Consider the following 24,461-nt stretch of genomic DNA (forward strand, 5'->3'; position numbering starts at 1 on the left):
TTAGCTGAGTTGCAGCTCCACAGGCAGCGCGTGGATGTTCACTGTACGGAGGTGTTGGATGTGTTGACCTCCTGCAGGGTGGACCTGCAGGAGCTGCAGACCTCCATCAGCAGGAAGGACCAGGAGTTCACCGCCATTCTGTCCGACATGGAGGACAACGTCCTGACGGCTGACAGCAGCCAACGGTAACAACTGATCTGTGATCAGCCGACTGTTTAGACTTCTAACTGAAGAGTCAGGTGTTACAGTCTGTCTGTCTGTCTGCAGTCTGGAGGCTGTGAGCGCCACCCTGCAGGACCGTCTGGATCAACATATCAAAGACACCCAGCACTGTCAGACCGCCTTCAGACAGACACTTCAGACCAGACTGGAGGCGGTCAGAAACAGAACAGCACAACTCCTCCACTCCTTCAGGTAACACCTGGAACACCTGGAAGAGTCATCGGGAAAAACTAAAGTTAAGAAATAAAAAGCAACGTTCGTGTTTTCTCCTCCTGCAGGTTGTTTAGTGAAGGAGGTGATTTTGCTCCTCTGGAGGTGAAGTTGTTTCAGAGAAGACTGAAGGAGGAAACCAAACAGATCAGTGTGACCGAGGAGTCCATCCACTCCGAGCTGGAGGCGTTTGAGTCCAAGAGTTTGCAGCAGGTACGAAGTTCAAAGGGAGAATTCGGCACCTTTCGTGTGGACGTGCAGTCAGTGCTGATGGTACATGTAGTCAACTGAATCTGTATTGACCGAGAAAGCAGAGTTCTCCTCAGTGCCAGCGGAGCCGTGCCTGCAGCGCCTACAAGTACCAGGATGCATTGCACGTGAGCTTCTGACGCCCACGTTCACCCAGCAGTTTTCCGTATAACAACAAAGCTAACCGAGTCTAGCTGCACGTCTGTCGTTCATAAGAAACTTCTAAACCAAAACCTTGACCGTGGCACATGTTGGAGCAGGAGTCTGATCCGTATTAGCCTCGCGGCCCAGCGAGCCGCTAACGTTACAGCTTCATGGTCTGAGCGAGCTAGCTGCTGGGTGCTAATCTAAGCTACTCACCTTTCAAGTACATTTACATACAGCAACACACACACACACACACACACCGGCGAGGATCCCGCAGCAGAACGGGCTTCCGTATAACAACAATGCTAATGCTAGCTGAGCTAGCGCCGCGTAATAAAGTTCCACAAAAAGCAACATGAAAAAACAGTTAACGGCATCCAACATACGCTCGTTATTTAGTTGGCTTCAAATGAGGCTCAACGTTCACACAGTTTCTCCTGACTGTCCCTCAATATTACAACATTAGTCCAGCACCGCCCGGAGTACCACCTGCAGCCCATAGCACCACCTGCAGCCCATAGCACCACCTGCAGCCCATAGCACCACCTGCAGCCCATAGCTAGGTAAAACCTTCGTGCGTAGTAACACACACGGGCTCTCTCGGGGTTGCCGTTGGCGACAGCATCCAACAACAACTGCCCACGCTGAAATTCACCGCAGCACAATGAGTCAGTTTCTGTTGGCGTCGGAGGGCAATTTGAGTGAAGGCAGCACCAGTCGCTGTTCTCTGCGGTTCAGGTTCTGGAGGGTCCCCGACAGCCAGATATATATATATATATATTTATTTATATATATATATATATATATATATATATATATATATATATATATATATATATAGCACAAACTGAGAATTTATTGCTTGATGGACTACATTTACCATCAACACACCTTTAAACTCTTTCTCTTAATACAGAGTAACCCAAGTTCAAACAGGACGCAGTGTTTTCAATTTGCACATGAGATCTGTCAAAGTCCACAGAGGCAGCTCTGCTGTACAGCGTTAACTGTCCAATAAAAACATGAAGCTTTACCTCCTTTACACTCGGAGACCACAGCGTGTGTTGCTCCTGCAGGTGAAGCAGGTGTCTGGTCGTTTTGAGGAGAAACTCTCCTCCCTGAAGTCTGAGGTTAAGTTCATGGAGAAGATCCAGAAAATTATCAGCAGCACACAAGTTCACATTAAGGCTGAGGTACCTGTCTGTCTGCCCGTCTGTCTGTCTGTCTGCCTGTCTGTCTGCCTGTCTGTCTGTCTGTCTGCCTGTCTGTCTGTCTGCCTGTCTGTCTGTCTGTCTGTCTGCCTGTCTGTCTGTCTGTCTGTCTGTCTGCCTGTCTGTCTGTCTGCCCGTCTGTCTGTCTGTCTGTCTGCCTGTCTGTCTGCCTGTCTGTCTGTCTGTCTGTCTACCCGTGTGCCCGTCTGTCTGCCCGTCTGTCTGTCTGTCTGTCTGCCTGTCTGCCCGTCTGTCTGTCTGTCTACCCGTGTGCCCCTCTGTCTGCCCGTCTGTCTGCCCGTCTGTCTGTCTGTCTGCCTGTCTGTCTCTCAGACCTGTATGACTCTCTTTACTAACCGTGTTTGAACCACACAGGCAGCCAGCAGTAACCGGCAGCAGTCAGACATCTGCAGCAGGCTGGAGGATCTGAGGAGGAACATGGAGAACACACAGGTACACACAGGTACACACAGGTACACACAGGTACACACAGGTACACACAGTCACACAGGTACACACAGGTACACAGGTACACACAGGTACACAGGTACACAGGTACACACAGGTACACACAGTCACACAGGTACACACAGTCACACAGGTACACACAGGTACACACAGGTACACACAGGTACACACAGGTACACACAGGTACACAGGTACACACAGGTACACACAGGTACACAGGTACACACAGGTACACAGGTACACACAGGTACACAGGTACACACAGGTACACACAGGTACACACAGTCACACAGGTACACACAGGTACACACAGTCACACAGGTAAACAGGTACACACACATAGGTACACAGGTACACACACAGGTACACACAGGTACACACGTACACACAGTCACACAGGTACACACAGGTACACACAGGTACACACAGGTACACACAGGTACACACAGGTACACAGGTACACACAGGTACACAGGTACACACAGGTACACACAGGTACACACAGGTACACACAGGTACACAGGTACACACAGGTACACACAGGTACACACAGGTACACACAGGTACACACAGGTACACACAGGTACACAGGTACACACAGGTACACACAGGTACACAGGTACACACAGGTACACAGGTACACACAGGTACACACAGGTACACACAGTACACACAGGTACACACAGGTACACAGGTACACACAGGTACACACAGGTACACACAGTCACACAGGTACACAGGTACACACAGGTACACACAGGTACACAGGTACACACAGGTACACACAGTCACACAGGTACACACAGGTACACACAGGTACACAGGTACACACAGGTACACACAGGTACACACAGGTACACAGGTACACACAGGTACACACAGGTACACAGGTACACACAGGTACACACAGGTAAACAGGTACACACACACAGGTACACAGGTACACACAGGTACACAGGTACACACACATAGGTACACAGGTACACACACAGGTACACAGGTACACACAGGTACACACAGTCACACAGGTACACACAGGTACACACAGGTACACAGGTACACAGGTACACAGGGTACACACAGGTACACACAGGTACACACAGGTACACACAGGTACACACAGGTACACACAGGTACACAGGTACACACAGGTACACACAGTCACACAGGTACACACAGGTACACACAGGTACACAGGTACACACAGGTACACACAGGTTCACACAGGTACACAGGTACACACAGGTACACACAGGTACACAGGTACACACAGGTACACACAGGTACACACAGGTACACACAGTCACACAGGTACAAACAGGTACACACAGGTACACACAGTCACACAGGTAAACAGGTACACACACACAGGTACACACAGTCACACAGGTACACAGGTACACACAGGTACACAGGTACACACAGGTACACACAGGTACACACAGTCACACAGGTACACACAGGTACACAGGTACACACAGGTACACACAGGTACACACAGGTACACACAGGTACACAGGTACACACTACCGCTGTAGTACTCTGTCAATTTCAATTTTGTTCAATTCAAATAGCTTTATTGGCATGAACAAAAACATGTTGCTGCCAAAGCAGTTTACAGAAGATTCACAAATATTTCATATATTTAATACACAGGTGTCATAATCTGTCTGTCTGTCTGCAGGTGTCTCCAGATCAGGTGTGTTCTTTCCTGTCATCAATCAATGAAGACCTCAGGAAGTGCTGTCAATACCTGGACTTTTCATTGGTAGGTTACCTCCAGTACTTGGACTAGCTCTTGTATTTCTGCTTCCTCCCTACCTGCGCTACCACCTATGTGCTTGGACTACTTGCTGTACACCTGGAACACTTCCTGTCTTGTGTGCCTGGTCCTGTCTTCCTGGACTATCACCTGTCTGCGTCTCCTGTCTCCTGTCTACCTGGACTACCTGCTAACAACCTGGACATATTTCTATTTATGTGGTCTACTTTAGTCCATGCGGATTACAATCTGCGTGTTGTTTGTGTGTTTAGGGCCCCGCCCTGCAGGACAGCCTCTCGGCTCGTCCTAAATCCAGGAAGCAGGTCTGGTCAGCCCCACCTCCCGGTTTACTGCAGCCGAGCAGGACGGGAGTGGACCTCCTCGATGACCCCGTCGTGGGCGTCATCAAGTCCCTGAACAGGTACATCCTCCAGCCAATCCCACCGAGCAATACTGCGGCGAATACGCTGACGAAGTCGAGTAAATGTTTTTCTCCCTCCGGTCCGATAACGTCCTCAGGTTCAGCAGGAGCCGGGATGCTGCACCTGAAGCAGCGGAGAGGCAGGAAAGAGGACGAACGGCTGCAGGTAAAAATGCGTTGGAGCAGCGAGTATCGACACCTGTCAGGTGCAGAAAGCTGACGGCTCATCAGCTTCATTAACTTGTTGACTTCTAGTTCCTGATTTAAATCGTTTCCCAGGTTTGACTGTATTTTATTATGTTCAGACGATTTAACATTGGAAGATCTGAAGAAAAACCGGTCTACATTTCTCAAAGTACGGTTTTATGCACAATGTGCATTTGTATTTATAGATTTATCTTCAATTAGTATTTTATGTTAATCATTAATCACAGTAATCATTATTCTTGCACTGTTTTTACTTTTGAATCACCTTAGTGGCTCCGCAGTACTTCTGGTGGCTGACTCGCTTCCCTGCCGGTTTTTATTCTCATATTCTTGTGTGTGTTGGTGTTTTAGTCCAGTCGTTCGTACTCCACATGTTGCCTGGTGTTTCGGGGCGGCGTCATGTTGTAATTTACTAACTCCAGAAAGTGGCTTTAGTGTTGAGTTACATTCATTCAGCCTGGACCTCCAGTCCGCTGTCTCCTGTGAACCATCTGATGTGTGTCTGCAGGTCCGAGTCCTGTCCAGAGTCTTCAACAGAGATGCACCGAGCCTGTCGGTACACTGAGGTACACACACACACACACACACACACACACACACACACACACACACACACACCTCTACCTCACATTATTATACTATTATTATAGGAGTTTGTCCTTACAGTCCACTTGTGTGTGTAACTGCCTCGTGTATGAATAAAACTGACCTATTAGCAAGGTGTCTTATTCAGGACGCTGGGACGTGACATTTGGTTTCTGAATGATCAGACTGAGTCCAGATAAAAAGCTCCAGCGTGGAGCGTTCAGGAGCAGCTGTCGGCAGAAATATAATATTCATCAGTGTTTAATCGGCTGAAAATAAGAACCGCTGTGTTTTCGTCACCTTAGAATCAGCCTTTATATCTGCAGAGGGAGCGGGTCCTCTTCCACGGAGGCCGCCATGTTGCACCGCCATGTTTCTACAGGAGCCCAGAACGGACAAACCAGACGGGGCCCCTACAGAGGGCCGTTATCGAGTTTTGCTTCACCGCAGTTCCTCCTGCACGCCTGGAAGGGGAGGGCGAGGCGAGCGGCGCTCACGTGGCTGCAAACTGCAGTTTCACCACTAGAGGCCGCTAAACGCTCCACGCCGGACGCTTAAGCCCAGTCTCATTAAAAGCTTGTGTGTGACGCGTGGTGTGAGACTCGATGGTTTCACGGTGATTCAGCTCTTTGTCATTTTGCTGAAACAGAAGCTCAGTACGGACTAATAGTAAATATAACGACCACAAACCAACCTGTCAGTCACAACTCTGGGGTCACAAACACTGTGTGTGTGTGTGTGTGTGTGTCAGTGTGAGGAGGGGCTGCAGGTCCATCAGGACTGACAGAAGGTTCCAGGTTTTTGGAGCAGGACCAGAACAGAACACACAGTGAGTCTCACCTGCTGGTCTGATTTGATCCTGACGGAGAATCGCAGCCAGGTGTTGATCACCTGTGTGTTTGTGTTTCAGCACCTTCAGCTCCACGGTGAACTCTGTGTTGTGGAAAGCCAATGACGTCCTCCTGCTGGTTGCCGAGGTAACAGACGCACTGTTTGGGAGCACGTTCACAGTGATGCGGCTGAATTTCAAAATATCGTTCTCGTATTAAAAGTTTTTGATTGAAACTTTCTGTCAGGACTTTTACCGCAGCGAGCGCTGCGGCCTCAGCAGGTTCCTCCTGCTTCCTGACAGTTTGGACCAATGGGCTGACAGCATGCAGCAGAGGCTGCTGGGATACCAGGAACAGGCCCGGAAGTTTCTGAGCACGAGCAGAGAGGGTAGACACACACACACACACGCTTGTACTTGTACACTTATGAGGACCCCCTCATTGAAATAATGCATTCCCTGCCCCTGAAACCAAACCTGAACTCTCTTCTGACCCGGGGGAGGGATAGTTGGGGGGTGACTGTTGATATACTGTATCATCTGCTGCATAGTGTCGGGTGTAATGACTGAAATCTTCATGCAGGTTTGGATTTGTATGAACTAGCTAAATCTCTTCTTATGAGAGATTAATGATGTTTGTACCTGGTCCTCACAAGTATATGTAATAAACAAGGTCTAAAACTCACATTGGACCTCACAAAGATAGAAGTACAAGACTGTCTGTCTCTCTGCCTGCCTAACTGTCTGTCTGCCTGTCTGTCTCACTGTCTGTCTACCTAACTGTCTCACTGTCTGTCTGTCTCACTGTCTGTCTGTCTGTCTGTCTCACTGCCTGCCTGTCTGTCTGTCTGTCCTGTCTCTCTGTCTGTCTGTCTGTCTCTCTGTCTGCCTGTCTGTCTGTCTGCCTGTCTCCCTGTCTGTCTGCCTGTCTCTCTGTCTGCCTGTCTGTCTGTCTGCCTGCCTGTCTCACTGCCTGTCTCCCTGTCTGTCTGTCTCTCTCTGTCTCTGTCTGTCTGTCTGCCTGCCTGTCTGTCTGTCTGTCTGTCTGTCTGCCTGTCTGTCTCACTGCCTGTCTCCCTGTCTGTCTGCCTGCCTGTCTGTCTGCCTGCCTGTCTGTCTCTCAGAGTTGGTGAACCACCTGTCTGTGTTGGAGGAGCTGCTACATTCGTTACCTGCAGTTTTGATCAGTAACCATGAGCGACAGCAGGGGGCGGAGCTGAGAGAGGAGGTGGGCGGAGTCAGACTGAAGCTGGAGGAGACGCTGGCAGCCAGTGAGACGGAGAAGGTAACAACGTGAAAACAGTCTGTCATCAGAGGTCAGAGGTCATGAGAGGTCAGAGGTCATCAGAGGTCAGAGGTCATGAGAGGTCAGAGGTCATCAGAGGTCAGAGGTCATGAGAGGTCAGAGGTCATGAGAGGTCAGAGGTCATCAGTGTTTCTGCTCTCTGGTTCTCAGTGCGTGAACGTCCGTCAGCTGCGAGCGTCTCTCGGCGACGACGAGCTTCAGACTCTGAACAGCAGGGAGGAGCTCAGACAGCAGCAGCTGCACAGCGCCCTCTGCTGCGCACACCTGGAGCTACAGGTAGGAGGAGGGAGGAGTCAGCGTGACACCTGCTACCATCAGTGCCTGTCAGACCTGCACGGGGAGGAGTCAGTGTGACACCTGTTAACACCTGTGTGTGTTTGTGTGCAGGAGCGTGTGCGAGTCAGAGGGGAGGAGTTTGTGACATCACTGGCCTCTCTGACAGAGAACCTGCTCTGTCAGCTGGACGACCTGCTCGCACCTGCAGGTAACCTTTCACCTGCTGTAACACAGAGAACTAACAAAGTGCCTGAAACGAGGCAGACCCGGGGGGGGGGGGGCGTCTCTGAGACTCAGCGTCTAGAACAACAAGGTGTGTTCAGAGCGCACAGGTGAACGATGAGGCAAACTATCGGCGGTACCTGCCGAGGGCGGCGCTGGCGGCCTGCCGGGGGAGAACGAGGCAGCAGCGGGGTAACTGTTGACTCAAAAACACTGAACAGTAAATGCAGCATTCGGCGCCCGGCGCTGTTTCCACGCTCATATCAGATTTATTATTACAGTATCTGCACACGCTCACAGCTAGCATCCAATCACAACACGCGTGCATGTAACGAGTACTAGCCAATCACAGCACAGAAGGGCGGGACTTGCACCTGAACACAACACCACCCACCTGACTGCCCTCCGCTACCTGTGAACCCTGACCTCAGGTCATTAAGTTGTTTTCTGTTTCCATAGAAACCGAGGCAGCGGCGTCACACCAACACTATGGAGACAGCACAGTTACCATGGAGACGGGAGCTGAAACGGGACAGAACCTCTCCACAGGAAGCAGGTAACACCTGACCTCTGACCTCCTGCGTGTTGGATCACATTATTACTGTTATTGTGACATCAGAGCTGTGACATCAGAGCTGTGACATCAGAACAAAACTGCAGCTCCTTCAAAATAAAAGCCCTCCAGCTGCTCCACAATAGTTCAGCAGATTTCTGGCAGCTTCTGACTGCTGGACCCACAACACGTGTGTGTGTGTGTGTGTGTGTGTGTGTGTCAGGACCTGGTCTGGTATCTCGTACCTGTCGCCCCCCACCATCAGCACTGCTGACCCACTATCCAGTGTTACCATGGCAACAACAGCATCCATTACCACAACCAGGTGCACCCTGGGACATCTGGCTGTTATAGAGCAGAGAGACGCTGCTGTGAAGGTACACACACACACACACACACACACACACACACACACACACACTAAACATCTACAAAGTAGAAAATATAATGTAAGTGTTTAATTTGTGTGTGTGTGTGTGTGTGTGTGTGTCAGCGCTTCGAGCAGCTGTTCAGGTCGGAGTTGTCGCGTTCAGACGACGACAAACGAAGACGACTGAGTGAACTACAGAGCTGGAACACACACTGGAGACAGCAGATACACACTCTGACACACACACACCAACACTGACACACTGATACACACTCTGACACACACACACCAACACTGACACACTGACACATCAACACTGACACACTGACACACACTCTGACACACACACACCAACACTGACACACTGATACACACTCTGACACACACACACCAACACTGACACACTGACACACACTCTGACACACTGACACATCAACACTGACACACTGATACACACTCTGACACACACACACACCAACACTGACACACTGACACATCAACACTGACACACTGATACACACTCTGACACACACACACCAACACTGACACACTGACACACCAACACTGACACACTGACACACACTCTGACACACACACACCAACACTGACACACTGATACACACTCTGACACACACACACCAACACTGACACACTGACACACACTCTGACACACACACACACCAACACTGACACACTGACACATCAACACTGACACACTGATACACACTCTGACACACACACACCAACACTGATACACTGACACACACTCTGACACACACACACCAACACTGACACACTGACACATCAACACTGACACACTGACACATCAACACTGACACACTGATACACACTCTGACACACACACACCAACACTGATACACTGACACACACTCTGACACACACACACCAACACTGACACACTGACACATCAACACTGACACACTGACACACCAACACTGACACACTGACACACCAACACTGACACACTGACACATCAACACTGACACACTGATACACACTCTGACACACACACACACCAACACTGACACACTGACACATCAACACTGACACACTGATACACACTCTGACACACACACACCAACACTGACACACTGATACACACACTGACACACACATCAACACTGACACACTGACACACACAAATCAACACTGACACACACTCTGACACGTGTAAGCTAAAGTGTAATGAGAGCAGCTGATTGGCTGCTTGCTGTGTACACTGTGATGTCATCAGCTGTATTGATGTTTGTTAATAAACCACAGAAGAAGAACTCAGCTGGTTGTTGGTGTGTTTTAGATATAGTTCCAGACTACACTGCATGTCCAAAAGTATGTGGACACCTGCGCATCTCAGCCAGATGAGGAAGTTGATCATTAGTGATTCAGACACCATTTTGTTTTGGAACCCGCAGGGATTTGCTTCCATAAGATCCACAACAAACATATCCTCAATGTGTAGACAGGGCTGTCCACATACTTTTGGCCATATATTAGTATATATAGTTTTCGTCTGATGGTCGAACAGAGACTCCGTTTCCTGATCCGAACAACAGCAGCGTCAACAAAATGATCAGGTACATTTATCGACTGTACGTTCACGTTACTTTCCATCATTTTATATTTTCATACATGAATAACTTGTTATTGTTTTTTGCCAGAGAGACTCCGGGCGGGTGGAGCTGGGTGGAGCTGGGTGGAGCTGGAGGAGGCTCAGCTGTAACTTCAGGAATGGAGACGATGAACCAGGTAATATATATTTCTCCTGATATTCAGTTAGTGTCTCACAGAAGGTCGCTGATCATGTCTTTAACCTGCAGCCCCCATCAGTTGTTACCTTGGCAACAACTACTCTTGTGGTTCATATTAAAATATGCAGTATAATTACAACATGTTTAAATGCTGCATACAGTAAATAAAACAGTTATAATTTCTTAGATTTAAAGGTGAAGTTAGGATTTTTTCAAGTCAATCTGCAAAGAAACACTGTGGCACTGAAAGTCTGGGTTTTGGACTGATGTTCAAACAAAAAACATGTGAAACTTCACCTGGACTCTGAGAAACTGACATTTGTTTATATTTTAGAAGTTACTTGATTAATAAAAAAATCAACTAATTAAGTCTGTTTGCTCACCAGAGCTCTAACAGTGAGTCAGACCCCACAACAGTATATATATATATATATATATATATATATATATATATATATATATATATATATATATATATATATATATATATATCATAAGTTATGCATTTATGTTTCATTATTTGTTTAAAATATTAGTAAAGATGTTAAAGATGTGGGAGAGATTTAATATGTGTGATAAAATGAACTGGGGTAAATCAGCACTACTACATCCCGATTACCTCTGGTTTCCGTTAGTTGGCGATATATTAATATTCTCTCTACTCCAAACATCAGTAACAGCGTTCTGTAACATACTGCACATGCGTCTGGCTGTCAGTGACTGTTTGACAAACAAAAATAATATATTTATCCTTATAACATATAAAACATGAAATATTTGGTGTAATAATGTTTTATGGTCATTTTTAATCATTATTACTACAGAATCTCAGTATCACACCTCATATCACTGGATTAATATGCATATACTATATTGAATGTGTAGTTAATTCTGTTTTATCTGTGCATTTTCATTTCAGCACCTCACTGTACTAAAAACACGGCGTACCGTCACTCCACCTGTGACAGGTAAGATAGTTTCATCTTCTCACTGTTTTGTTCATATGTGCTGTCAGCTGACAGTAAAGAAAACCAAATGATAAAAGTTGAGGTCCAGGTTTCCAGCTGGGTTCCTTGTGCCTGTTTTTCAGACGGTAGCCCATTTACTAAACTCTGAAATAATGTAGAATTATTACATTATATTGTCAAATGAACACTCAATTTGAAAAAATAATAAGTGAGAACAACAACAACAAAAAAAGAAGCGTTCAGGCACTTTTTGGTCCAAGCTCTGTTAATGTCTGACCAGGCCTCCGTCATGCTGCGGTTACACTTTCTCTTTCCCGTCTGCTGTAGAGAATATCGATAGATTGTTGAGAATTATTAAATTTTGGAGCGTTTCTATTTTAACCGGCGCAGCTTTTCCGGCCTTTGCGGCGCCGGTTTAGCGGCCGGCGAGTCGAGTCAGTGAGTGAGGAACACACACACAGGGAGAGCAGAGGCGAGACGGAGAAATGATGTCACATGGCGAGCTCTAAAGAGAAAAGCAGACGGCAGAAACTGAGATTTTAATCCAGAATGGACTCTGACGTCTTCAGTCCTCCACAGGCAGCTCAAAGTCAGTATGTCTCATGTGTTCAGAAACCGTGGCGAGTATTAAAAGCAGCGATGTGAAGCGCCGCCACGAGACAAAGCAGAGCAGCTTCTGAGCAGGTAAACAAGGGGGACGGCGTCCCCCCTCGTATCGCCTACTGGGTAAAACAATTACAACCAGCTTTTCATATTTTTGTCCCCATGTCACTTTGCCCAAATAACCCATCTGACAGCTTCTATCAGCTTTGCAAACATGTACAGTCTTATTGATCACGGGTCACCAATCAGCATCCCAGTGTCCACGTCATCCTGCCTGCTCAGTGATTTAACAACCATTACTGCTAACACGCTCCATAAACGCTTGAGCTAAGGAGCAAAGAAAGTCATTTTGCTGACTTTCAGTCATTAGAAGTAAAATATCAGCTGAACAAAGGTTCAGTTTACTGTCGAACCTGGAAAAACTCACTGCGATCACAGAGGATGAAGCAGACTCATGTCACAGCACTTTTCTGCCATTATAGTATCTAATGCACGTTTAACAGGAAACGGACTGTTACACGCTTTACACTACATTTCACATTCACACACCGAAGCCACAGCTGTGAATGCTGTTGGTAACGCCTGAGTTGTGTTTACTTGTACTGTACCCGGCATGCAGCCAGTATTTACACAAATACTAACGAGTATAACTGAGATCTCCTTTCCTCTAAAATGCCCAGATGTTACTTCCTCGACAGACAGCTGAAAACATCTGGTGAATAAAGTAGAGTGGTGTACAGGAGAAGAGTCGTCCGACATGTTTTAGTTTTTACACAGGTCTGAACCTCACGGTGTTCAGTTAGAAAGTGGTTGTTAGGCTAACATGCTGATGTTTACCAGGTTCAAAATAACTAGAATTTATCCTCAAGGGACCTTCAATATATGCAACACATTATACAAATATACTCAGAAACACTTCTCAGAGCAGAAAACTGGACACTGTTCTCCCACAATGCAATGCACACAGGAAACAAAAACAGAAGAACTACATTTTTCTCTCTGTGAAGTTTAATTGGCAGTGAAAGTTAGTTAACATCAGAACACGTATTCAGTTCCTGTTAGTGTGTTGACTTTACGATTAGTACGTAGACACGCCTTCAGTTTCCTCTTCTCAGAACTCTTCTTCTCTCTCCTGTGTGTTTTAATTGTGATCTGCTGATGAACATTAGCTTTAAGCTAACTTTGGTACATCAAATGGGAACATGTTTAATATTGTACGTGGTTCCTTACAATTAAAACCCCCCAAAATAAGCTAATCATGTCCAGAACCCCCCCGAAACCAAACACTTTGGTTTTTACATTTCAGATTAAACAAAGCAGATATAACGTGTTAACCATCTCTTTAGAGCTGCCGGTGGCTGGATTTAGTTTCCAGCCAGGCTAGCTGTTTCCAGTCTTTATGCTAAGCTAAGCAGGTCCTCCTGTTTACTGCTGCAGAATTAATTCATAATTAATAACAAGAATCAAACGGGATTTAAAAACAAGCTGCAGGTGTTTCCCCTTCAAGTTCGACTTTATATTTAATGACACTGTAAATAAAACAAACTGTTCTGCGATAAACTCATTGATCAGTCTGGTGCCAGCCAACAAACCGACCAATCAGCAGCCAGAAGTCCTCCACCTGCTGAGATGAAGAGAGAGGATGGACAGACGGGACCTGCTGACCTCAGTTTGTCCTTTCAGGGCTGTTTCCATGACAACCACGTCCTCCTGTCTGTCAGAGACCAGGGTCTGGAGGAGGTCTGAAAGAGACCTGGTGGTCTGGAGGAGTTCAGGACTCTGAGTTGAGGTTGGAGATCTTGTCGATGGACTGCAGCAACTGAGAGACCAAACGGAGAGTCTCTGCTTCCCCCAACAGCTGACTGCAGACAGACAGGCAGACAGGCAGGCAGGCAGGCAGGCAGACAGACAGGCAGGCAGGCAGACAGAGAGACAGGCAGACAGACAGACAGACAGGCAGACAGACAGACAGGCAGACAGACAGGCAGACAGACAGGCAGGCAGACAGGCAGGCAGACAGGCAGGCAGGCAGACAGACAGGCAGGCAGACAGACAGACAGGCAGGCAGACAGACAGACAGACAGACAGGCAGGCAGACAGACAGGCAGACAGACAGACAGGCAGACAGACAGGCAGACAGACAGGCAGGCAGACAGGCAGGCAGACAGGCAGGCAGGCAGACAGACAGGCAGGCAGACAGACAGGCAGGCAGACAGACAGACAGACAGACAGACAGGCAGGCAGACAGGCAGGCAGGCAGACAGGCAGACAGGCAGGCAGGCAGACAGACAGGCAGGCAGGAAGGCAGGCAGGCAGACAGGCAGGCAGGCAGACAGACAGACAGGCAGGCAGACAGACAGGCAGGCAGGCAGACAGACAGGCAGGCAGGCAGGCAGACAGACAGACAGACAGACAGACAGGCAGGCAGAGAGACAGGTTACAGTTTAGAAGCTGAACATGTTGATTTGTCTTCATGAATATCAGCAAACATTTGTCAGGTGGAACGAACAGGTCACACAACTTTAAAGCCTCTGTGAAACTTTGACTTTGGCTCCACCTGGTGGTCAAATCAAACACACCTGAAGACTCTGACGTAAACAGACTTTTCATCAGGACTCATTTTCTACAGAGACACACCTGTTCACACAGGTACTGACCGGATGGTGGCGTGGGCGTGGCTTGCTGTCTTGTTCAGGTACTCGGACGCCACCTGAGCATTGCGTCTCATCGTCACGACGACCTCAGACTCAGCTGCCTTCAGACCGTCGTTCTCCGACCGCAGAGAGTCGACTTCCACCTGAGACACACACAGATACACACCTGGACACCTTCAGATTTTTTAAAATGACTAAATATTGAACTGAAACGATCATACATATCTATCTATATATTTAAACATCTCTCTGAGTGTTTGATGCTGAACTGAATCTGTTGATCAGCATGTTTCACTGTTTGACATTTTATAAAACTAATTATCTGTGAATCAAGACGACTGAAATGTGTCATTAATAATTTAATAACAGCCCTGTTCAGACGTTCAGGTGTGACTCTGGTTTTAAAACAGATTCTGACAAACGGAGTCAGTAACAATAAATACATGATGATGATTAAACTCTTCTTCATCAGCGGAGACTAAAAACTAAACTCTGCTGTTTTTTATTAGAACGATGATCCACACTGTTAATTATTAATGACACATTTCAGTCAGACAGGAAGTACTTTTCTTCTTCTCTGCAGCAGAATCGGCTTTACAACTTTCACATGTTCAGAACAGTTTGTTCATCAGACGAAGAAAAACACTCCCTCCTATGAGACAAATATAATCATAATTCAGTCTTTCATGTTTCTGCAGCTTCTTCTTCTCTGCATCTTCTGTGTTTATATTGTTAATGTTTCACCTGGTTGAATAAAACTTTATTATAACTGAATTCTTTCAGTTTCATCTCAAATTAAAATCTTCCCTCATGTTTGTGACGACGAACGTCTCGTCCTCTCACAGCTGATCAATACACTCCGATCCAGTTAGTATCAGGATCACTGATGATCTGACTTGATCTCAGTGACATTACCTGTTTAAATAAAGTTTCTACAAACGTCTCACCTGCAGCTGCTGCAGCTCCACCTTCAGTTTGGAAACACTGTTCTCTGCTTTCACTGCTCGCTTCTGTAACAGACAGACAGGCAGAGAGACAGACAGGCAGAGAGAGAGAGACAGACAGGCAGAGAGAGAGAGAGACAGGCAGAGAGAGAGAGAGAGAGACAGGCAGAGAGAGAGAGAGAGACAGGCAGAGAGACAGACAGGCAGAGAGAGAGAGAGACAGGCAGAGAGAGAGAGAGAGAGACAGGCAGAGAGAGAGAGAGAGAGAGACAGGCAGAGAGAGAGAGAGACAGAGACAGACAGACAGGCAGAGAGAGAGAGAGACAGGCAGAGAGAGACAGACAGGCAGACAGAGAGGCAGAGAGAGAGAGACAGGCAGAGAGAGACAGACAGACAGGCAGAGAGAGAGAGACAGGCACAGAGAGAGAGAGGCAGGCAGAGAGAGACAGACAGGCAGACAGAGAGGCAGAGAGAGAGAGACAGGCAGAGAGAGACAGACAGAGACAGACAGACAGAGAGAGAGACAGGCACAGAGAGAGAGAGGCAGGCAGAGAGAGACAGACAGGCAGAGAGAGAGACAGGCAGAGAGACAGACAGAGAAGCAGAGAGAGAGAGACAGGTAGTTTAAGGTAAAATCTCCGTCTGAAATCGTAAAAATATGGAAACACATCCAATCATTCCTAAACTCGCCTAAAGGTTATATAGTTTTAAGAACCGGGCCTTTCCCCCGGCTCTGAGTGACCCAGTCTTTTCTGAGTGAAGGACAGAAAATGTAGCAGATGTACTCATCACCATCACCACACTTCCTCCGATACCTCCAAATTAGAAATTTCATCAGGACTCACATACCACAGCACGTATCTATACCAAGACAACACAACCTGGAGAGGCTCATTCAACACGAACCCTGGAAACAGGGATCTGTTTCTTGTCTTGTACTCTGCAGGCCCACCTTGTGGTACCAAATGAGAAATTCAAAAATGCCTGGAAACGAGAACTTCAGAAGAGAAATGGGATGCAGTTCTCGACAGTGTACACCATCAACTCAAATCAATGTCAGACAGAAGCTAATACAGCTCAAGGTCCACAGACTCCACTAAGTGCAGACTGCATGCCACCTGTCCTAACACCTCACCTCTACGTGACAAAGGAACACTGATCAGTTTTGTCCTCCACTATTACCCTTCTGGACTCTAATATTTGATTGTGCCTTTAATGGGACAATAAAATCACATCCATCACTTGCTCTGCTTGGGTCAGTAGAACCTGAATCTCCTGTTAGTGTATATGAAGGACACTCTGTACTTCGCCAAACGCCTTCTCCTTCAGCAACGGAAGGCAGAGACAATCCCTACATTCCTCCGACGGCTCAGAGATCTCCGCGATAAGACGGCCAATAGGGACGGGACGTCGAACAATGGTCTGCATCGCAATATTGTAAGGGATGTTTCGCATGCAGCAACGTCTGTGAAGCAATGAACAGTATGCACATCTGAAGTAGTGACCAAACTTGTTTTGTTTGTTTCCTTGTGTGTGTGTTTTACTACCATCTTTGCTAAAAATGTATTATCATTATCATATAATTTATTTACTTTAATCCTCTGTTACGTCCAGAGTCCAGAACAACAGCAGCTTTAACTGCGAGTCATAACCAGAGAACTAAAATAAAGATAAAGTTAGTAAAGACAGATGTTACGGCAGCATTAGACCGTACAGGTTACACATGAACATGTTTCATAAGGATCTTAAAGGAACGCTGATACTGACAGCTCTGATCCAGATCCAGATCCAGATCCAGATATGTTCAGGGTTGCTCGGTAAAACGTACCGTCATCAGGTGGAGGTTCTGCTCCACAGAGTGAACCATGTTCTCCAAATCCTGGGCCTCCTTCTCCTCCTGACGCCTCCTCTGGAGCAGCTCCTCCGACAGCTCTAACACCCTGACAGGGAGGACACAGGCACAGAGGCATGATGGGTAAATACTCTCACCGGTGGGGTTGGTGCTGTCGTGTGATTGGCTGGTTCTCACCTGCGTTCGTTAACCTCTGATCTCCTCTGCAGCTCCCTGATGGTTCTCCTCAACAACATGTTCTCCTCCTTCAACTAAGACACATACACACACGTGTTTGTACTTCTATACTTGTGAGGACCCCCAACGCATTCCCTGACCCCCAACTTCTCCACTACCAGTATTTGTATGTATGTATATTATGTTCCTTTATTTTTCTTATAATCAAAACTTTACTTTTTTAAGTGTTTTATATGTATGTTTTTCACCTATTGTGTTCCTGCCTTTTTAGGAACGGTGTTGGTTTTTAAACTTTGTCATGTTTTTTTGCCGCTTTTATAGCACTTATTATTTTAACCCTTTCATGAACTTTACGTTTCATTAATTACATTTATTCATTTATATTATAGCCAGACCTGGGAGGGGAGCTCGGCGTCTTGCGGTCGGGCCTTGAACCATGGGGCTTGGCCGGGACGAAAGATCTACATGGACCCGCCACCCTGTGGGCCCACCACCTGCGGGCCCACCACCTGCAGGGATAGGCTTTGGGGTTGGGTGCATTGTAAGCTGGACGGCAGGCAAAGGCGGAGACCTAAGTGTGCTGACCCATGGCATCGTGGAACGTCACCTCTCTGGCAGGGAAGGAACTGGAGCTGGCGCGGGAGGTGGATCGGTACCAACTATATATTGCTAGTTGGGCTCACCTCTACACATAGCTCTGGGTCTGGAACCAAACTAGTGGAGAGGGGCTGGACACTCTCCTTTTCTGGAGTTGCAATGGTCACCAAAGCCAAAACCCGGGTGTGGGAGGACTTTGGCGAGATTCGGCTATGGAGAAGGAGTTTCGGTTGGCATGGGAGTTTGCCCATCTAGTCTACATGTGTTTTGTGGACCTGGAGAAGGCTTTCAGCCTTGTCTCCCAGGAGGTCCTGTGAGGGGTACTGCGGGAGTACGGGGTGCCAGGGCCGTTGCTATGAGCCATCTGGTTCCTATATAACCAAGGTGAAGTCAAACATGTTTTCGGACAGGATCCCAAGGTGATGCCGTGGGGACGAGAGTGTCGGTTTGGGGACCTCAAAATTGCATCTCTGCTCTTTGCAGATGATGTGGTTCTGTTGGCTTCTCCAGACCGTGACCTTCAGCACGCACTGGGGCGATTTGCAGCCGAGTGTGAAGCTGTCGGGATGAGAGTCCGCACCTCCAAGTCTGAGGCCATGGTTCTTTGCCGGTTGGGAGCGAGTTACTGCCCCAAGCGCAGGTGTTCAAGTATCTCAGGGTCTGTTCATGAATTTGGGTAGTGACTGAAAGAATGAGATCGCGGATACAAGCGCTGAAAATAGTTTCCTCCGTAGAGTGTCTGAGCTCAGCCTTAGAGAGAGAGTAAGAAGCCCAGACATCCAGAAGGATCTCGGAGTAGAACCACTACTCCTTTGTGTCGAAAGGAGCCAGTTGAAGTGGTTCAGGCAACTGATCAGGATGCCTCCTGGGCGCCTCCCCTTGGAGGTTTTCCAGGCATGTCCAACTGGTAAGTGACTCCGGGGTAGACCCAGAACACGTTGGAGGGATTATATATCTCATCTAGCTTGATCCCCCAGGAGAAGCTGGAACACATTGCTGGGGAGAGGGACGTCTGGACTACCTTGTTTAGCCTGCTGCCATCGTGATCCGGCCCCGGATGAGCAGAAGAAAATGGATGGACGGTTTATTTCTCATACCTTTTACTAATTATGGAAAATGTCCTGTCAAAAAAATTTTTTTAAAATAAATTTTAGTTCTCTTTTTTTTCTGTTCCGTTTTTAAATTTGGTTTTCACCTGTCAGACTGGCTGAGTGGAGGGCGGCCCTCCGTCTGGTGACCTGGGTCTCTGGGAGCTTCATAGCTGGCATTTCCTGGCCTGCCCCTCCTGCTGCCCTTTCCCCTACCAATTTTAACCTTTCCCCTATCAATTACCCTTACCCTTGAAGGTTTCTTGTTCTCTGCTCTCCCAGGTTCCCTGAACTACACACTGTCTGCAGCTGAAAATGAGCCAGCTGACATATTTACAGACATGAAATGTGTAAGTGTGACATGATTTTTTCTAATATTATTTTGATCATTATATTTTCCTGCACATGAGATTTTTCTTGTTCTTCTCCATCACCTGTAACTTTGCATCATCGTCGCGTAAAATCTTCATGAAATGTAATAAAACAAAAAATAACAAAAAATACAAAAAGAGAGAAGGTGTACGGAGGGCATTCATTACTGTGTGTGTGTTACCTGTTGTATCTGGCTGCTCCTCCCGCTCCTCCTCCTGCAGGAGGTGACCGGTTCAGCAATGGAGGTCTCATCATCTCCTTCATAGTTCTCTCCTGCTCCTCCTGCTCCTCCCTGCTGGACTTCAGGTTTGGAGGAGAACCTGTTTCATTCAGAGATGAATGTGATCGACGCTCAGTGTCCAGTTTATTAGGAACACAGAGCTAAAACTGATGTAATGTAATAAATCCTCCTTCATGAAGGTTGTAATGTTCATTATACAGAGAGGTGTTTCTGTTATTTAGTCCACCCTCACTGATATAAATGGACAGGACAAAATAAACTCCTGTCAGTATATCACAATACAGTCTGAACATTATAACCTTCATTTATTACATTAAGTCCGTTTTAGCAGGTGTTCCTAATAATCTGGACACTGAGTGTTTGTCAGTTTCATCAGTGGTCACATGACGACAATTCAAACATGGAAGGAGATCAGGATTATTTAATGATGATCTGAACTGTAGTCATTAGGCTCCGCCTCTAGAAGGACAAAAATCAATGAGCAGCAGACATGACTCACCTGGTCTCCTCCTCTTCCTCCTCCTCTTCCTCTGTGCAGAGGGAGGAGGTGCTGTCCACACCTGACTGGACGCTCTGCCCCCACTCGTCATCCTCCTGATTGGACAGACAGTGTGAGGAAACATTAGTTGTGTCTGAAATGTTTTTAGTCCATATTTACTTCGTTGTATCTGACACTAACGCACTAATGCACACTAACGCACTCTCACGCACACTAACGCACTCTCACGCACTCTCACGCACTCTCACGCACACTACGCACACTAACGCACTCTCACGCACTCTCACGCACTCTCACGCACTCTCACGCACACTCACGCACACTCACGCACTCTCACGCACACTAACGCGCACTCTCACGCACTCTCACGCACACTCACGCACACTAACGCACACTAACGCACTCTCACGCACACTAACGCACTCTCACGCACACTAACGCACTCTCACGCACTCTCACGCTCACTAACGCACTCTCACGCACACTAACGCACTCTCACGCACACTAACGCACACTAACGCACTCTCACGCACACTAACGCACTCTCACGCACACTAACGCACTCTCACGCACACTAACGCACTCTCACGCACCCTCACGCACCCTCACGCACCCTCACGCACACTAACGCACTCTCACGCACACTAACGCACTCTCACGCACTCTCACGCTCACTAACGCACTCTCACGCACTCTCACGCTCACTAACGCACTCTCACGCACACTAACGCACTCTCACGCACACTAACGCACTCTCACGCACTCTCACGCACACTCACGCACACTCAACGCGCTCTCACGCACTCTCACGCACACTAACGCACTCTCGCGCACTCTAACGCGCACTCTCACGCGCTCTCGCGCTCTCTCTCGCGCACACTAACGCACACTAACGCACACTAACGCACACTCGCACACTAACGCACTCTCAACGCACTCTCACGCGCTCTTTCACGCACACTAACGCACACTCGCGCACTCTAACGCACACTAACGCACACTAACGCACTCTAACGCACTCACTTTAACGCGTGACACTAACGCACACTAACGCACTCTCACGCACACTCAACGCACTCTCACGCACACTCAACGCACTCTCTAACGCACTCTAACGCACTCTCACGCGCACTCTCACGCACACACTAACGCACTCTCACGCACACTAACGCACTCTAACGCACACTAACGCACACTAACGCACTACTCAACGCACTCTCACGCACTCTCACGCACACTAACGCACACTAACGCACTCTAACGCACACTAACGCACTCTCACGCACACTAACGCACACTAACGTACACTAACGCACTCTCACGCACTCTAACGCACACTAACGCACACTAACGCACTCTAACGCACACTAACGCACACTAACGCACTCTAACGCACACTAACGCACACTAACGCACTCTAACGCACACTAACGCACTCTAACGTACACTAACGCACACTAACGCACTCTAACGCACACTAACGCACTCTCACACACACTAACGCACTCTAACGCACACTAACGCACTCTAACGCACACTAACGCACACTAACGCACTCTAACGTACACTAACGCACACTAACGCACACTAACGCACTCTAACGTACACTAACGCACACTAACGTACACTAACGCACACTAACGCACTCTCACACACACTAACGCACTCTCACGCGCACTCTCACGCACACTAACGCACTCTCACGCACTCTAACGCACACTAACGCACTCTAACACACTAACGTACACTAACACACTAACGTACACTACCACACTAACGCATTAACGCAAGTATGACGTCACATTGAGTATGTGGTTCGTACTGCAGAGTACGTGGATTTGTGAGAAATGCCCGGATGTAAACTAGATTAGCAAGAATTTCTGAGTATGTGCCGTGAGCTTACAGCACATACTCAACCGCCCCACAATGCATTGCATCTCTTCAGACTGTCCAATGGCAGACGGTTCGGCACAACATTGTAGTTTTTTAACAATGTTCGTGCTATTTCATCACTAAATTCGAAACCAGACAGTTTGGGGGCACAGTTTTGTTTGCGGGGGGGTCCACAGTGTCAGGTTTACAGTCTGTTACAGAGGACGAGAAATTATAGCCAATCAGTGATGATGTCGCTCTACCTGTGGTGCCAGAGAGGGTTCAGAGAAGAAACAGCTCCTGACCTCAGGGTCAAAGGTCACGCTCCCAGCGTCCAACGCCCTCTGAGAGCTGCTGGACTAGAGAGAGACAGTTATAGTAAATGTCATGTTCTTCTTCTTTTGCTGCAGACTGTGTAGTTACAGTATAATACCTTGCTGTGTGTCTGCTCCTGGTCCAGGTCTTGGTCCTGGTTCTGCTCTGGATCCTGGCTTTTCCAGCGCAGAAACTCTCTGAAGGAGAACGGGTTCAGCTCCTCCGCCTCCACCTCCTCATCTGCTGAGGGATGAAGTTCATGTTATTATTAGACGAAAGGATGCAGGAAGGTTCAGACCAGCAGGGGGCAGCGTTACAGACCGGACTCACAGCAAGTCTGGATTACCATCTGGGCACAAGTGAGCAGCTGCCCTCAGGGCCCCCGACCTTCAGGCAGCGATGAGGTTTTATCGTATTTAAATCCAGTACTGAATCTTATCAGGTTCACTTTCAACATGTAACTAAAGTCTAAAATAACTCACAGATCTCTGATCAGCTTCTGTTGTCTGGAAACATCCTGAAATGAGCAGCAGAATAAATTAACTGTTGATTAAAGGTCCAGTGTGGAGGATTTAGTGGCATCCAGGCCACTGATGTCAATCCCAGCTACATCAGCTGATTCCCTTCTACGCATTCAGTCGGAAAATCTCAATCAAGACGCTGCTTCCTCTGCAACCCGCCTCCACCCGAGCTCCTCCTTTCATGCCGTGTCTGACTAATCAATGTCATTTCTGTTGTCGTTGATGCCTGCTCCGTCAGAGAGCCACACCGCCAAATCTAACTCACTGCAGATCAAATCAAACTTCTTTGACTAAAGTCGTCCTGACTGAACTGCAGTTTGCAGCCACGTGAGCGCCGCTCGCCTCGCCCTCCCCTTCCAGGCGTGGAGGAGGAACTGCGGTGAAGCGAAACTCGATAACGGCCCTCTGTAGAGCCGGTGTCTGGTTTGTCCGTTCTGGGCTCCTGTAGAAACATGGCGGTGCAACATGGCGGCCTCCGTGGAAGGGGACCCGCTCCCTCTGCAGATATAAAGGCTGATTCTACACTAACGCAAACATGCTCATAATAAATAGACCCAGAACCCCTCGGGACCCTGCAGGCGGAGCTGGAGCACGCTGCTGGATGTCTGGACTAGCTTGCGTAACCTGCTGATGCTAACATGTTAGCGACCAGCTGCTAACCTCCACATCCAGCTGACGCCTCCCGCACACACCGACACGGTGAGAGGAAACATTACAGTCGGCGGCTCACAGACCGAACTCACCGTCTGCGATGATCAGAGTTTTGGCTGAACTCCTCTGTCTGGACATGACGACAGACAGGTGCTTCCGCCTCTGGCATCGCTCACTTATTGATCTTTATCGATCTTTATTGATCTCTATCGATCATCGTGTCTTCGCGGTCCCGCCGCGTCTCCTGCGGGACAGAACCAGACCCGGAAACACAACCGACAGCTCCAAAACCCACGTGAC

The 24,461-nt window shown here is 47.9% G+C and overlaps 2 protein-coding genes across 6 annotated transcripts in view; one reads left to right on the top strand and one right to left on the bottom strand.

Moving 5' to 3' along the window:
• ccdc180 (coiled-coil domain containing 180) overlaps positions 1 to 9,348 on the top strand; it is a 21,024-nt gene extending 11,676 nt beyond the window's left edge. For 3 of the 4 annotated variants that reach the window (XM_044195754.1, XM_044195756.1, XM_044195755.1), the window contains 18 exons: positions 5 to 185; positions 268 to 414; positions 501 to 645; positions 1,905 to 2,021; positions 2,415 to 2,492; positions 4,192 to 4,275; positions 4,542 to 4,690; positions 4,789 to 4,856; positions 5,406 to 5,463; positions 6,234 to 6,311; positions 6,393 to 6,459; positions 6,559 to 6,700; positions 7,436 to 7,596; positions 7,768 to 7,893; positions 8,005 to 8,101; positions 8,575 to 8,671; positions 8,892 to 9,045; positions 9,162 to 9,348. In XM_044195754.1, the coding sequence (XP_044051689.1) occupies positions 5 to 185; positions 268 to 414; positions 501 to 645; positions 1,905 to 2,021; positions 2,415 to 2,492; positions 4,192 to 4,275; positions 4,542 to 4,690; positions 4,789 to 4,856; positions 5,406 to 5,463; positions 6,234 to 6,311; positions 6,393 to 6,459; positions 6,559 to 6,700; positions 7,436 to 7,596; positions 7,768 to 7,893; positions 8,005 to 8,101; positions 8,575 to 8,671; positions 8,892 to 9,045; positions 9,162 to 9,296 (2,084 nt within the window). In that variant the 3' untranslated portion in view covers positions 9,297 to 9,348. The other variant, XM_044195757.1, reaches the window with a different exon arrangement.
• A 4,016-nt stretch (positions 9,349 to 13,364) lies between these two features.
• Positions 13,365 to 24,449, bottom strand: entr1 (endosome associated trafficking regulator 1). Of its 2 annotated transcripts, none has more exons than XM_044195808.1 (10): positions 24,254 to 24,449; positions 23,108 to 23,229; positions 22,938 to 23,033; positions 20,803 to 20,897; positions 20,244 to 20,382; positions 18,006 to 18,079; positions 17,805 to 17,916; positions 15,980 to 16,042; positions 15,036 to 15,175; positions 13,365 to 14,240 (listed from the first exon to the last, which is right to left on the bottom strand). In XM_044195808.1, exons 1-10 carry the CDS (start codon positions 24,297 to 24,299, stop codon positions 14,150 to 14,152), a joined length of 978 nt encoding a protein of 325 aa, XP_044051743.1. In that variant the 5' UTR covers positions 24,300 to 24,449; the 3' UTR covers positions 13,365 to 14,149. The 2 variants fall into 2 exon arrangements, with proteins under 2 accessions (XP_044051743.1, XP_044051742.1); XM_044195807.1 differs by having other exon boundaries at positions 23,108 to 23,232.
• Positions 24,450 to 24,461: the final 12 nt, after the last annotated feature.

The sequence above is a fragment of the Siniperca chuatsi genome, linkage group LG5 (genome assembly GCF_020085105.1).
Source record: "Siniperca chuatsi isolate FFG_IHB_CAS linkage group LG5, ASM2008510v1, whole genome shotgun sequence".
Lineage (NCBI taxonomy): Eukaryota > Metazoa > Chordata > Actinopteri > Centrarchiformes > Sinipercidae > Siniperca > Siniperca chuatsi.

What these genes read in the sequence shown, in the direction of transcription:
- entr1 (XM_044195807.1), bottom strand. Translation starts at nt 24,299, where the DNA reads ATGTCCAGACAGAGGAGTTCAGCCAAAACTCTGATCATCGCAGACG. An exon ending in GGAGCAGCCAGATACAACAG is followed by an intron (nt 18,080 to 20,243) that starts GTAACACACACA and finishes TATGTGTCTTAG; the next exon opens with TTGAAGGAGGAGAACATGTT. An exon ending in TGGAGCTGCAGCAGCTGCAG is followed by an intron (nt 15,176 to 15,979) that starts GTGAGACGTTTG and finishes TGTGTGTCTCAG; the next exon opens with GTGGAAGTCGACTCTCTGCG.